At 37.9% G+C, this 15,460-nt stretch overlaps 1 protein-coding gene across 1 annotated transcript in view; it reads right to left on the bottom strand.

Moving 5' to 3' along the window:
* The window catches only part of LOC127447412 (dual 3',5'-cyclic-AMP and -GMP phosphodiesterase 11A), a 141,496-nt gene that overhangs the window by 14,692 nt on the left and 111,344 nt on the right, over window positions 1-15,460 (bottom strand). Inside the window, exons 11-19 of the mRNA XM_051709284.1 lie at window positions 12,146-12,292; window positions 11,910-12,017; window positions 11,600-11,709; window positions 9,452-9,542; window positions 7,180-7,280; window positions 5,192-5,269; window positions 4,870-4,933; window positions 4,715-4,789; window positions 842-925 (exon numbers count right to left, since the gene is read on the bottom strand). Coding sequence (XP_051565244.1) covers window positions 842-925; window positions 4,715-4,789; window positions 4,870-4,933; window positions 5,192-5,269; window positions 7,180-7,280; window positions 9,452-9,542; window positions 11,600-11,709; window positions 11,910-12,017; window positions 12,146-12,292 — 858 coding nt within the window. The remainder of the gene's footprint in view (window positions 1-841; window positions 926-4,714; window positions 4,790-4,869; window positions 4,934-5,191; window positions 5,270-7,179; window positions 7,281-9,451; window positions 9,543-11,599; window positions 11,710-11,909; window positions 12,018-12,145; window positions 12,293-15,460) is intronic.

Here is a 15,460-nt window from a genome sequence, read left to right on the forward strand (position 1 = left end):
ACTCTGATTACTACTACACTATAGCTGAGAAATAAAGTTAAGCTTTAGCATTACTGTTGATCACAGCTGAGAGTCGCGATAGACAAAGTAATCAAACACGCTCAGGGCGCCTACCAAGCCAAGTTGGGAGAAGATGTAAACTTTCAACATGGAGGAATAGAGTCTGGTTTCTGTGTTGGTGTCTTAATAAGAGTTCCGCAAGTAAACAAAAAACACTTAAACATGACTGAAATACTCGTAGGATCATTCAGATAGATCATGCAGACCGATGAGGCGCTAGTCATCAAAGATCAAAGACCTTGTAAATCTATGAAACACATCTTAATACCAGTGGGAAACTGGGTTTTAGTAACTGCACAGCAATGCCCTAGAAACCACCTACAACACCCTAGAATCGTGGTGGGGAATTTTGCATGGGTAAGCACCACTCACATTTTCTGTCCCTTTCTGTCTCTCATTATCTCTCTCTTCCTCTGAGGATCAAGGGGAAATAGGAGTAAGAGCATGTAAGTGTGGATGATGTCACGTGACGCCTGTCTCACAGATCTGGACTGCTAGACTGAAATTTCTGTTCATACCAAAGAAAGAGGGTATGTATTGAGTATTTTGTGTCTGTGAAAGTTAAGATTATAGCAAATTTTTTCTAATGCTAAAATACTTTCTTCTGTCCAATCTTAATATGCAGAGACAACTTTAAGTACAGTAAGCCATTCGTAGGTTGATTTGCTCAAAGAAAAAAGTGTAAACACTTGTTTACACTCAAATCCATGGTGCTATAAAACGTGCTCCTTTTGTTTGAGCAGTCCATTCAGCCCAACACAACAACACTGACTAGCATTACCTCATACAGTGGTGCGCAGATTCCGTCAATCCACTCCAGCTGTAAACCCGGCAGCTCATCTTTACGGTTTCGGTCAAAAATGGCCTATTACATACACACACACACACACACACACACACAAAAAAATCTGTTAAGATCAAACCCACCTCAGTGTTTTGAGTTTAAAGTACTAGTTCACCCAAAAAACATTTACTAACACTCCTACCGTTTTGAAACCTGTATGCCTTTTTTTCTTCCATGGAAAACAAAAAGGATGTGTTTCGCTTGTTTGTCAAGCTCCAAAAATAACCAAAGTAGTCCATACAACTTGTGTGCTATAGATACAATACATGCTAGCTTTGTGTCAGAAACAGACAGAAATTTTAAACGTCGTTCGCTGAAAATCTCCCATCTTTGCCACAGCTCTGAAATTTGCAACTTGGTTGCAACGTTACTACATCTCCATTTTTGCAAAATGATTTTTACATGGCTCGTTGTGTTTATCACGGCAGTTTCCTGTTTAAATTAAGACAAGATGTGCTACAACAACAACATTTAATCACTTTTACTATATTGCATGACTTGCAAGGCAATACATTTTAACGTTTGCATTAAATAGCCAACTACATTTACAAGCTTGTTTAAATGTGATCAGATTGCACGGTAACTCAACTGATAGAGCGCTGCGCTTACGAAGCAAAGGAACGGTGTACGAGTTTTGAAGAGCACACGAGTTGACACGTGAGGATTTGTTGATTTAAAACTCGATAAAACATTAACTTTAATTTAACTATCTTTAAACCTTTGCGTGTGTTCTCCTAACATCATTCACCATCTCTACTTACAAACTGCTTACGAACTGAAAGGCCTTTGAGACAATTCGTTTTATGGGCTCCTCTGTTTTAGCTGATAATGGCTGTGCTCTTTTCTTACTGGACATACACATGTGTAAAGTGAGTTTGTGTGTGTGCAGGCAGGCTGCTGTGGAGAGATAGTGGCTCTGTGTTTGAATATATCATGCAAACACCCACACACTTGGAACTAAAGACTGAGACGTTTAACCTGAGGCTAGCATTTCAAGAGTGTGTTTGAGCTTCAAAGCTGTGCTATCTTTCTAATGTGCACCTTCTACCTCATAATCCAAATATAAGCAAAGAGGAAATATATTGTAGAAAGTTGGCCACGAGTTTTCAATTTCCTTTTTAATTGTGGGTGACTGTGTGTATTAGTGTGCGGTGGGACTGCTATTTCTTGCACTTTTAAAATGATTGGATTGTACCATATCAGGTAATTACAAATCTGTTATGTACACAGAGAAATTGTGTGATATAGAGTTTTATACCTGTGCAGCTGGCCACTCTATGTGTGTGTGTGTGTTTAATTATGACGTAAGCTCAATGCAACCTGTGACCAGACGTCTTATTCAAACGTTTCATGCAGCATCTTAAAAATTGTGACATTTATAACAATCAATTGCCACTTCAATACATGATAAAAGACCTACTGTTTGGATCAGAATAAAAGCATGCCTTTGACTGCAACAGAAAATAATGATTGTGTTAACAGTAATACAGTAATAAGTCTTTGGGGCAAGGCATTGCACATGAAATACCAACTTTATGTTTTTACGAGTCTCAGACAGCAGGTGGCAGTAAACGCAACTTGAACTGTACAGAGGCAACAAACCACAGTTTCTGACAGCATAAGATAAAGACAAGTTCTTGTGTCGAAACACAGCTGGACGGAACGTGACTCAGAATGCAGGGCTCTCAAAACATGATTTTCTAATTGTCAAACTACGCTTAACTTGACACAGTGTCCTAAAAACACTGTTTTTATGACGAGACACGAGTGAGACGGTCCAAAACCGTCCGTCTGATGCATGTACACATAGATGTGTCCCATATAATAAATCTGTTTCTGACAGATTGACGAATTGAATTGCAAAATGGATTGCTGTAGACTGTAGGCCAATGACTGAAATAAATAATATATTGCCTTCTAAAGACACTTTTATATTGACTAATCAATGATTTACTTGTCTGACATACACTGGCGGCCAAAAGTTTGGAATAATGTACAGATTTTGCTCTTATGGAAAGAAATTGGTACTTTTATTCACCAAAGTGGCATTCAACTGATCACAATGTATAGTCAGGACATTAATAACATGGAAAATTACTATTTCAATTTGAAAAAAAAAAAAAAATTAATAAAAAAATAAAAAAATAAAAAAAATATTCAGAACTTCTTAAACTACTTCAAAGAGTTCTCATCAAAAAATCCTCCACATGCAGCAATGACAGCTTTGTAGATCCTTGGCATTCTAGCTGTCAGTTTGTCCAGATACTCAGGTGACATTTCACCCCACGCTTCCTGTAGCACTTGCCATAGATGTGGCTGTCTTGTCGGGCACTTCTCACGCACCTTACAGTCTAGCTGATCCCACAAAAGCTCAATGGGGTTAAGATCCATAACACTCTTTTCCAATTATCTGTTGTCCAATGTCTGTGTTTCTTTGCCCACTCTAACCTTTTCTTTTTGTTTTTCTGTTTCAAAAGTGGCTTTTCCTTTGCAATTCTTCCTATAAGGCCTGCACCCCTGAGTCTTCTCTTTACTGTTGTACATGAAACTGGTGTTGAGCGGGTAGAATTCAATGAAGCTGTCAGCTGAGGCATCTATTTCTCAAACTAGAGACTCTGATGTACTTATCCTCTTGTTTAGTTGTACATCTGACCTTCCACATCTCTTTCTGTCCTTGTTAGAGCCAGTTGTCCTTTGTCTTTGAAGACTGTAGTGTACACCTTTGTGTGAAATCTTCAGTTTTTTTTTTGGCAATTTCAAGCATTGTGTAGCTTTCATTCCTCAAAACAATGATTGACTGATGGATTTCTAGAGAAAGCTGTTTCTTTTTTTGCCATTTCTGACCTAATATTGACCTTAATACATGCCAGTCTATTGCATACTGTGGCAACTCAAAAACAAACACAAAGACAATGTTAAGCTTCATTTAATGAACCAAATAGCTTTCAACTGTGTTTGATATAATGGCAAGTGATTTTCTAGAACCAAATGATCAATTTAGCATGATTATTCAAGGATAAGGTGTTGGAGTGATGGCTGCTGGAAATGGGGCCTGTCTAGATTTGATCAAAAATGACTTTTTTCAAATAGTGATGGTGCTGTTTTTTACATCAGTAATGTCCTGACTATACTTTGTGATCTGAGTACTGAGTGCCACTTTGGTGAATTAAAGTACCAATTTCCTTCCGAAACAGCAAAATCTGTACATTATTCCAAACTTTTGGCCGCCAGTGTGTGTGTATATATATATACTGTTTGTATATAATCATTTATAATTATATAATCATTATATATTGCTATAATATTGTTAAAATTATATATATATATATATATATATATATATATATATATATATATATATATAGATTAATTGCAATTAATTGTATTAATTAATCTGCATATCATTTAATTAATTCAATTAAAAATTTTGATCGATGGACAGCCCTAGTTAAAATAGACACTGTAAATATATTATACTTGTTTACATGAGACTAATGTTATAAAATCACTTACTAACCTTGCTTGTGCAAAGTTAAACAATCAGACTTTTCAAAAGAATTCATATAAGCACTTTAACAAAAATTTTAGCTTCACATTTCTACTTTTAAACCCTCTGGAATGCCTTGCCCCATAGACTTCCATTGTAAAAGTATAAGATTTTTGTTTCTGCTTACTAACGGATGGATGAGTCAACAATGTTTTCTGTGATTATCGACACCATTTCACAGATGCTGTTAATAGACTTGTACTGATCCCACAACATTCCTTCAGAAGTTTATGAGATTATGTTTTTCAAAGTGTTCATCTTACCGAGGGAGTAAGTTTCAGCTCTGATCGCTCTCTGTCTCCCTGCTCAAAAAACTCACTCGTCACCAGTTCTGCGACCTGTTATAGAGCACAGATCATACTTCAGTAATATTCACTCCTCGTACTTCAGCTGTGGTGTATTGGGTACGAATGTCTACCTTGCATGATATCTCCCAGGGTTTAGTGACAGCTCCCAAATCACATGCTGTCATCAACATCGACCTGAGAAGAGTTCAGAAATAAAAGCGCTCTGTATTTGAGTTAATTTAGCAATAGTGTGGGGACAAAAGTGTCCTCAAAAGTGCGTTTTATTTTAAGGACATTCTTCATTATTGAAAAAATTCTAGTTTTCTGAAAGGGGTTTGGATAGGGTAAGGGTTAGTCTATAGTTATTAGAATTAGCTTCACATATAAAGACAATATAATTCTATGATGTGTCCTTATTATGATAGCAAGTAAATGTGTGAAAGCACAACAGACCTGCACATATCTCTGTGTTCCTTCACATTCCAGTTGTATTCACCTTTCTTCACCAGCTCAAAAAAGGAATTTCTGTTCCTGTGAATGAAAATCATTCTATCAGCACTCAAGTGCAGTTCCCAGTCCTTCCACATGGCGGCACTATGAGCTTAGGTAAACACAATATCTGCTGCCCAAATCACCATCGAATCACTCCTGATTTATGGAGCAGGGATATTTTTACACGCACACACACACACACACACACACACACACACACACACACACACAAATCTAAATCAAAAATAAATAAGAGAGGTTGCCACACAAACGGGTTTTAAGTGGTATACAAGGGTTCAGTTTTACAGTAAAGCGATAAGCCATTAGAGACAGTACATTACAGTGATTTTACCATGGTAAAAGGGTATTCTTAAGCACATCACAAAATGCAGTAACAACAATATGAAAAAAATACACTAAGAGCACAGTAGTGTAGTTAAAGCATAAAATGCCCATCAAGGTTTTAGGTTAATACTTATAGCCTTTTTATATTTTCTAGCAGAAAATGATTTCTTTTAGGGTTTTCACCACTTTTCATCACCTATCTGCCTTCACTTTTCACTTTATTTAAAATTGTCCTTTAATGTGAGAAAGTACAAATATTCCATGTAGTTTCTTCAATAATTTGAGGTCATGAAAATGCATAAATCATACAAATGATTTAAAAATTAGCAAAATGCTGTTAAAAATAGTTTTAGTTGGAGTATAACGTGTCACACACTTCCCAAAAGTGTTTAATGCCCAATAAACAATTCTTCCACCTAGTAATATAGTTCATTTTTGTAACTGTATGTGATATTGTCCATCTATGGGTGTTTCTTCAACTGTCTCAGGAGCTGGTCTTTATCAAAACAAACAGATTTCAACTTTTTTCTTTTTGGCATATGAAGGTATCGTTAAAACAGAATTGGAAACTTTTAACCAGGCCTTCATCATTTATTTTTGTACTTTTCGTATGTCTTTTATGCACAGATTTGAGTGTTTTAGCCACATCCCAGACCCAGACTTTCAATATGAAACTATGAAAATCCATTATAAAACTCAAATTGTTATGCATAAACATGTTTAAAACTATGATAATCTAAACAAAGAGTGAATCAAACATAAACCATTTCAATATATATTGTCTGAAAATTATTTCTACACATTTTTTTTTTAAATTACAACTGTCCCACAGTTGTGGTGTCATTTCCACCACATCAAACAATTTTGCCCCTTATAATTTTGAAGTTAGTGTACTTGTTGCCAAAGTGGACAAAAGGGTCAGTGAAGAGCACACTTTAGGTGAAATATGAGACAAGTGATGTTTGAAGAAAACAAAGAAAATTCGAGGTAAAAATAACTTTTTATTGGATGTCATTTACAATCAAGCTGTAATTTTGCCAAATTCTGCAAAAAGTGCAAAAATATTTAATTTTGTGTATTAATTGTGTAACATAAAATGTTAGCTATGAAATAAGCCTTAGCAAGACAAAGGAGTCGGCCATTTAATTTAAATTCATTTCAAGTTAGAAATGTCATTTCCAGCACAGAATTCTTCTAAACACAATCCAGAATTTAAGATGTGCTGGAAATTACACTGTGGTGGGAATTGTCATGACTTAAAAAAAATAAAAAAAATAAAAAATGACAAAAAAGACAAATATCCTGTGATGCATGTACATACACTGTTGGACAGTGTTAGTAGAAAAAATAAAAAAAAACTAGCGAGAATATGAAAAACGTTTTAACGAGAAGTTGCTTTCTAGAAACCAACAGTGCTAAAAGTGCCCGAAGTTGAAGAAACACCCATATACATTTGGTGGATAATTCAGAATTCAGTTGATGCTTTGAACATGGTTCATCCAATCATATTTCAGAGGTGGAACTATCAGTTTTGTTATAAAGAGAAACACCACAGCAAAACGCAAATTGTCCCAGACTATTCAAGTAAACGCAGAAGTACTTACTGAGAGTAGAGTGTTAGATCTGTAGCCAGTATGGATTGTTTCAGGAGCTGCATGAGTTCTCCATACTCATGTGAGGACAGATTAGAGAAGATATTGTGACCCTGGAGAGACATATAACCATGAGCAAAGATGTAAACAATTAGAAATCTTATCTTCATTACTTTCCATTAAAGGAGAAGTGTGTAATTTTTTCTATGCTAACCTAAAATACCTTCTTAATGTAAGCCATTTATACAGTAGGTTGATTTATCCAGTAAAGTGTAAACACTGTGACTGTGTGGTGCTGTCAAAACATTGTTTGAGCACAGCAACATTGACTCAATCAATGGCATGACTTTGGGACGGGATTATCTGTTTGTACAAACAATGGAAGATGGGGTGAATGTTCAGGAAACCTGTTTGAAAACAGTCATTATTGCATATCTGTTTGGTGAGCTAGTGGTGCAGAAATTGCACACTTCACCTTTAAATATTGTTCGGCCTTGTGAGATAGATTTTGGGGAAGTTTGATGGCACTTATAGAGTTTAATAGAGACTCACTGTTGCAATGACTTCACATACAGGTGCTTTTTAGAAAAGCCCAAGTGACTCAGGATACACTTCCATATAAAGTGGGTCTGTGTATGATTATATACAGTAACCATTACTTATCATGTGACTCTGATTGGAACCCTCCCACTCATTCTAACATCAGAGCATTCGATAAACACACACACACACACACACACACACACACACACAAATAGAAATGCATGTGTGAACTTCAAATATAGTGATCGAGCCCCTATGGTGGATTAAGATAAGCAAAGACAAGTTTCTTTAATAAAGCACTCACATACATGCTACACACACACTTACATTTACAGTTTGCATTTACAAGGGGCATGCGTTACAATTCTTGCTATATCTTGCTACATGTTCGCAAAGGTGTTTTTTATTTCGATGTTAAGATGAACATAGAACTCATGAACATAGACTTATTTAATTGTTGTAAAATTCTGGGCTTCTCCAAGCAGAGCAGTACACATATTCGTTGTACCTGTGTAGAATCATGGGAATAGGACAGATAGCCCAAATCCATCCCTACCAGATTAAAGCAGGAGAACTGCTCCCATTTAATTAAGAAACAACGTAATTAATACTTGTGTTTGGCTGCTGGTCAGTGAAATGTTCTTTCTCTGAATAAATGATGACCAGAGCTCATTTGTATGCTAATGACAGTGACACAGATAAACATGCTGTATCTGCAGAAAGCAATTATTCCCGCAGTCAACATCTGTCAGTTACTACAGTGAATTGATTGCAAACTGTTTGTATCATGGCAATTTCCATTTCTAGAATGGAATTGATTGGAAACTTTTTATTATGGCTTAAGATTGAGAATGGAATGAATTGCAAATGGTTTGTATTATTGCTCAAGTTCTAGAAAGGAATTGATTACAAATGTTGTATTATAGCAAAAGTTCTGGAATGGAATCAGTTGCAAACTGATGTATCATGGCTTACAGTAAGTTCTAGAATGTAATTGTTTGTAAATGTTTTATATGGTTTAAGTTCTAGAATGGAACTGATTGCAAACTGCCTGAATCGTGGCTTAATTTCTAGAATGGAATTGGTTGGAAACTTTTTTTATTATGGCTTAAGTTTGAGAATGGATTTAATAACAAACAGTTTGTATTATTGCTCAAGTTCTAGAATGGAATTGATTAAAACTGTATTATGGCATAAGTTCTAGAATGAAAATAGTTTGCAAACTGTTTGTATCATGGCTTAAGTTCTAGAATAGAATTGATTGCAAACTGTGTTTGATAGCAAAAGCTCAAGAATGAATCAATTGCAAACTATCTGTATCATGGCTTACAGTAAGTTCTAGAATGGAATTGATTGCAAACTCTATTGCTCATGTTCTAAAATGGAATTGCTCACAAACTGTTTGTATTTGGTCTAGCATGGAACTGATTGCATACTCTTTGAAGTACTGCTCAAGTTCTAGAATAAAAACTGCTTGCAAACTGTTTGTATCATGGCTTAAGTTCTAGCATGGAATTGATTGCAAACTGATTGCAAATGTTGTGTTATGGGTTAAGTTCTAAAATAGAATTGATTGCAAACTGTTGTATTTTTTCTTAAGTTCTAGAATGGAATTGATTGCAAACTTTATATCATTGCTTAAGTTCTAAAATAGGATTTATAGTAACCTGTTTGTATTATTGATTGTAACTGTTTGCATTAGGGCTTAAGTTCTATGATGGTATTGTTTGTATAAGTTTACCTCACTCTGCAGGATCATAACAGCATGGTTGAAGTGATGGTGTTCTAGTGTGGCTGATGTCCCGTATAGGAGAGAGAGAGCTGAACCCGTCCTGAGAATGACAGAAATGTCATTCTATTGCCATTCTGAATTCTGTGGTGTACATTCAATATCCCAAATCCCATCGACACTCATGTGTGCAAAGTAAAGATAGTCATATACAGTGCATCCGGAAAGTATTCACAGCGCTTCACTTTTTCCACATTTTGTTATGTTACAGCCTTATTCCAAAATGGATTAAATTTATTATTTTCCTCAAAATTATACAAACAATACCCCATAATGACAACGTGAAATAAGTTTGTTTGAAATCTTTGCAAATTTATTAAAAATAAAAAATGAAAAAAAATCACATGTACATAAGTATTCACAACCTTTGCCATGACACTCAAAATTGAGCTCAGGTGCATCCTGTTTCCACTGATCATCCTTGAGATGTTTCTACAACTTGATTGGAGTCCACCTTTGGTAAATTCAGTTGATTGGACATGATTTGGAAAGGCATACCTGTCTATATAAGGTCCCACAGTTAACAGTGCATGTCAGAGCACAAACCAAGCCATGAAGTCCAAGGAATTGTCTGTAGACCTCCGAGACAGGATTGTATCGAGGCACAGATCTGGGGAAGGGTACAGAAAAATTTCTGCAGCATTGAAGGTCCCAATGAGCACAGTGGCCTCCATCATCTGTAAACGGAAGAAGTTTGGAACCACCAGGACTCTTCCTAGAGCTGGCCACCTGGCCAAAATGAGCGATCGGGGGAGAAGGGCCTTAGTCAGGGATGTGACCAAGAACCCGATGGTCACTCTGACAGAGCTCCAGCATTTCTCTGTGGAGAGAGGAGAACCTTCCAGAAGAACAACCATCTCTGTAGCACTCCACCAATCAGGCCTGTATGGTAGAGTGGCCAGATGGAAGCCACTCCTCAGTAAAAGGCACATGACAGCCCGTCTGGAGTTTGCCAAAAGGCACCTGAAGGACTCTCAGACCATGAGAAACAAAGATTGAACTCTTTGGCCTGAATGGCAAGCGTCATGTCTGGAGGAAACCAGGCACCGCTCATCACCTGGCCAATACCATCCCTACAGTGAAGCATGGTGTTGGCAGCATCATGCTGTGGGGATGTTTTTCAGCGGCAGGAACTGGGAGACTAGTCAGGATCGAGGGAAAGATGAATGCAGCAATGTACAGAGACATCCTTGATGAAAACCTGCTCCAGAGCACTCTGGACCTCAGACTGGGGCGACGGTTCATCTTCCAACAGGACAACGACCCTAAGCACACAGACAAGATAACAAAGGAGTGGCTCTGGGACAACTCTGTAAATGTCCTTGAGTGGCCCAGCCAGAGCCCAGACTTGAACCCGATTGAACATCTCTGGAGAGATCTGAAAATGGCTGTGCACCGACGCTCCCCATCCAACCTGATGGAGCTTGAGAGGTCCTGCAAAGAAGAATGGGAGAAACTGCCCAAAAATAGGTGTGCCAAGCTTGTAGCATCATACTCAAAAAGACTTGAGGCTGTAATTGGTGCCAATGGTGCTTCAACAAAGTGTTGAGCAAAGGCTGTGAATACTTATGTACATGTGATTTTTGTTCCATTTTTTATTTTTAATAAATTTGCAAAGATTTCAAACAAACTTCTTTCACATTGTCATTATGGGGTATTGTTTGTAGAATTTTGAGGAAAATAATGAATTTAATCCATTTTGGAATAAGGCTGTAACATAACAAAATGTGGAAAAAGTGAAGCGCTGTGAATACTTTCCGGATGCACTGTAATTCTACATAACCGTGCACATGCTCACATAGACTCCAGCACAGCTCCTACATGCTAAACATCTACACTTGTTAGTGAATACATTCAGTTTAAAAAGATGTCAAACTAAAGCCATGGACAATCAGACTCCTGCTTTTAGAGGAGATTGGATTGATAAAGACAGACATAGCTAAGATAAGATAAAGAAGATACAGAGAGAGCTTTATGTAATAACACTTATGAAAGTTTCCCAATTTCCTCTTGGAAATGTTTGACCTTTACAAACTGTCACAAGGATGCTCAAGGACTCAATTTTGAACTGATAGTGTTTGAGTAGTAGCAGAGTCTCACTTGGCTTGGAAAGCATTGTTGGTCCCTCTGTGGTCCAAATCATGGCAAATGCAGCCCACTATCAGAGCCAGAATCTCCATCTCTGTCAGTGTCTCCTGGAACCCAGCCGTCTGCAAACAAATACATACACACACAATGGGGTCCAAAAGTCTAAGACCACTACTTAAAATACTTCTATTTTTCATTCATCTAATTATGATTATAATATATTTATAATGTATTTATATTTAAATGTTGACACACACTCACACACATACTGCTGCTCTAAATCTGACCCTAGAACAGCACACACACAGTGTGGGTCACTCACAGTCAGCATTGAAAACATGCACTGGCAGACGTTGAATGCGTGTCTCCAGTTATGATACAGAACCATGCGATAGTTCTTCCTCACTGTCAACAGCCAGCGACACAGAGTCTATTGAGAGAGAGAAAGAGAAAGAGAGAGAGAAAGAGCGAGAGAGAGAGAGATGTGGATGGTGATGATTATGTGGAGATTTTAAGAAATTCAATCATTAAAAAAAAGTGTGTGTGTGTGCACCAGACCTCGTAGTCTATCTTGAATTTCTGCACCATTCCCAGCTCCATAAACATTCGCAGAGCTGCAGTGACCATGGCGTCCACATCCAGAGAGAAATCATCAAATGAGAGTTTATCAATGCCCAGTTCACACACCAGAGGAATGTTCGCAGCCTGAGGAAAATATGAACAACAGAGAGAGAGAGAGAGAGAGTATGCAGCGTTTTCTCTCAATTGAAGTTTTGTGAATGCAATGCAACTTGTGTCAATATTTTGTGTAACCCATGAGTGTTCATACTGACTGAAGCTCACAGTCGTGTTAATGAGATGCTACAAATAGATTCACACACACATTCACAGATCTAATGAGAAAAGGCTGGCAGCAGGAGCTAGGCATTGTTGTTTCGTCATTGACTAATTCTAATTATAGATATTTATTAATATAATCATCAATGCTCAGTAATAGTGTCTGAAATTAACGCCATGCGAGGAGCCGACGTGTAAACGGCAAGCTCTGTGCATTTTGCTAGTTTTTAATTATTTTATGTCATAAACCGGTGAGATTAGATACACGCTGCTACATATCAGTTCTTTGAAGTGAACATGGCAAAGAATTCCAAATCCTTGGGCTCTGGAGATATTAAAAGACACTTACGTGCTCAAGCTGATACCTCAGACAGGCCCGCAGACCAGGGAGTCGGTTTGGATGGTGCGGTGGGAGAAATTCAACGCCAGCTGGCGAGCATGTCTGTATTGCTGGCGAAAGTTGTTGCTGACTCAGAGGATCTTGCTGTAATATGTCGATCGATCTGGTTACAAGAATCGGGGATGTCGAGAGACGGATCGATTATCTGGAGTCAACGGAGACGGAATTAGCTGCTAATCCACTAGCAAACAAGATAGACTTGGAACACATTTGGGAAAAACTGGAGGATTTGGAGAATCGTAATCGGCGAAGCAACATCCGAATTTTTGGAATTCCTGAGCATGAGGAGGTCCGAGATATGGTAAAATTCCTAGACGAGCTCTTCTCGAGTCTGCTTGACATAACAGGCCTTAAGCTGGAAATCGAGCGAGCACACAGGGTCCTGGCTCACAGATCTGCTGAGGGAGACGGGCCCCGATCAATTCTGGCCAAATTTCTGAGATCATTCGATAAAGATCTTGTGTTGCGCGAGGCAATGAGCAAAGGAAAGCTTTCTTGGAAGAATCAAAGCATTTTCTTGTTCCCAGATTTTGCAAATTCCACAAGACAGAAACATGATCGATTCAAGGAATGCAAGAAACTCTTACATCAATGGAAGATCGCTTTTGCACTGATGTTCCCGGCCAAGCTGAGAATAGATACTAAGGATGGCCGCAAAATATTTACATGTCCACAGCAAGCATTGTCTTTCATAGAGGCAATGGGGTGAGTAAGCCATTTGGTGATTTTCATATGGCCCCCAAGTGAGCTTGTCTCACTTTACCTACACTTGACTGTCTGAGGAAGCTGGGTGCCATTTTTGTTTCTTTTTGTGTTGGTTCCGCCTAGCGGTTGGAGTTTGTTTTGTGGAATAACACTCCTTCAAGAAACTTTTGCATCGACGAAGGGTCGCTTTTACACTGAAGTTCCTGGCCAAATTGAGAATAGATACTAAGGATGGCCGCAAAATATCTACATGCCCACAGCAAGCGATGTCTTTCATAAAATTAATAGATGGAGGAAGTCATGGTGTGTTTCTCACGTGCCTCCAAATGAGCTTGTCTCACTGAACATACACTTGACCATCTGAGGAAGCTGGCTGCCTTCTTTGTTTTTTTTTGTGCTGGTTTTGCCTAGTGGCTGGAGTTTGTTTTGTGGAATAACACTCCTTCGGGACAGTTGTGGATGAATCTGCTCGTTTTTTGTGCTTATGCTTCCTATTGAATGGAGTTTGTTTCATGGAAAACAATTTTTGCAGGACATTGGAATGGTTAGGTCATCTCCTGCACTCATGAACAGCCGGCTCACTGAACATTCCTTTGACTGTTCGAGGAAACTGAACGGCTTTATTTTTATTATTTATTTATTTTGTGTGTGTGTGCGCTGGTTCTGCTAGCGGCTGGAGTTTGTTTTGTGGAGTAACACACCTTCGAGTTTTGTGAATGAATCTACACATTCTTTGTGTTTATTCTGCCTATTGGCTGGAGTTTGTTTTATAGATTATTTTCTGTTATGTCATTCTGTCTCACAAAATTTGTACAGAAGCACCGGACTTGAGCAATCCGATGGCAAATTTGTCGCGGGGACTCTCGTTGGCGTGCATGTACTGTTTGAGTTTAGAGGGATGGATGCTGGTTGGCACTGTCATGTGCGGTGTTAATGCGCATGTCTTTGTTTTTTCTGTTTGTTTGGTTCGGGGAGAAGTTTGGGGTTTGATTGTTGCACTAATGTTGGAATGTGGTCTTTATAATTTTATTTTTGACACACAATCAATTTTTTCTAATATGTCAAAATGTCAAATGTTAATATGAGTGAATTGTCTCTCTCCATGTGGAATGTGAATGGGTTGGGGCACCCCATAAAAAGAAGGAAGGTTATTTCTTTTCTTAAACGTAAGAAATATGATATAGTGTTTCTTCAAGAAACACATCTTTCCCTGCAGGAAGCTGAAAAATTTGGGAAGATATGAGGTGGACATGTTTTCTTTAGTGCTGGCTCAAGTAAGAACAGGGGAGTCATTACACTGATAAGTAAACATCTACAATTCAAATGTCTCAAACAGATTAAAGATAAACTAGGAAGAGTCATTATTGTTTTAGCAGAAATTCAGGGGCAAAAGTTGATTTTGGCTAATATTTACACACCTATCGCTGATGATCAGGGCTTTTTTATAGATCTTAAAGGGATGTTGCAAGCCACTGGCACCCCTCATGATATAATATTGGGAGGAGACTTTAATCTATTGATGGACTCAGTCCTTGATCATAGTGAATCAAGACTGTGCAAGCCCCCTAGAGCAACACTGACACTTCACAGGATGTGTAAACATCTTGGTCTTACAAATATTTGGAGACTTTTGAACCCATATGGTAGGGACTATAATTTTTTTTCATCAGTCCATAAGATTTATTCTAGAATAGATTTTGTTTTGATATCTAAGTCCCTCATTTATTCTGTCATTGATTGTTCAATTGGAAACATCTTAGTCTCAGATCACACCCTGGTGAGTTTAGAGGTGTTGCCACATATGGAGAAAAATAAATCATATAGTTGACGCTTTAATGTATCCCTTTTGCAAAATCCTGATATCCAACAAATGTTAAAGGCTGAAATCAATGTTTATATGGAGACCAACTGGTCATCAGTATCCTCTGTGG

Source organism: Myxocyprinus asiaticus, chromosome 10, assembly GCF_019703515.2.
Source record: "Myxocyprinus asiaticus isolate MX2 ecotype Aquarium Trade chromosome 10, UBuf_Myxa_2, whole genome shotgun sequence".
Taxonomy (NCBI): Eukaryota; Metazoa; Chordata; class Actinopteri; order Cypriniformes; family Catostomidae; genus Myxocyprinus; species Myxocyprinus asiaticus.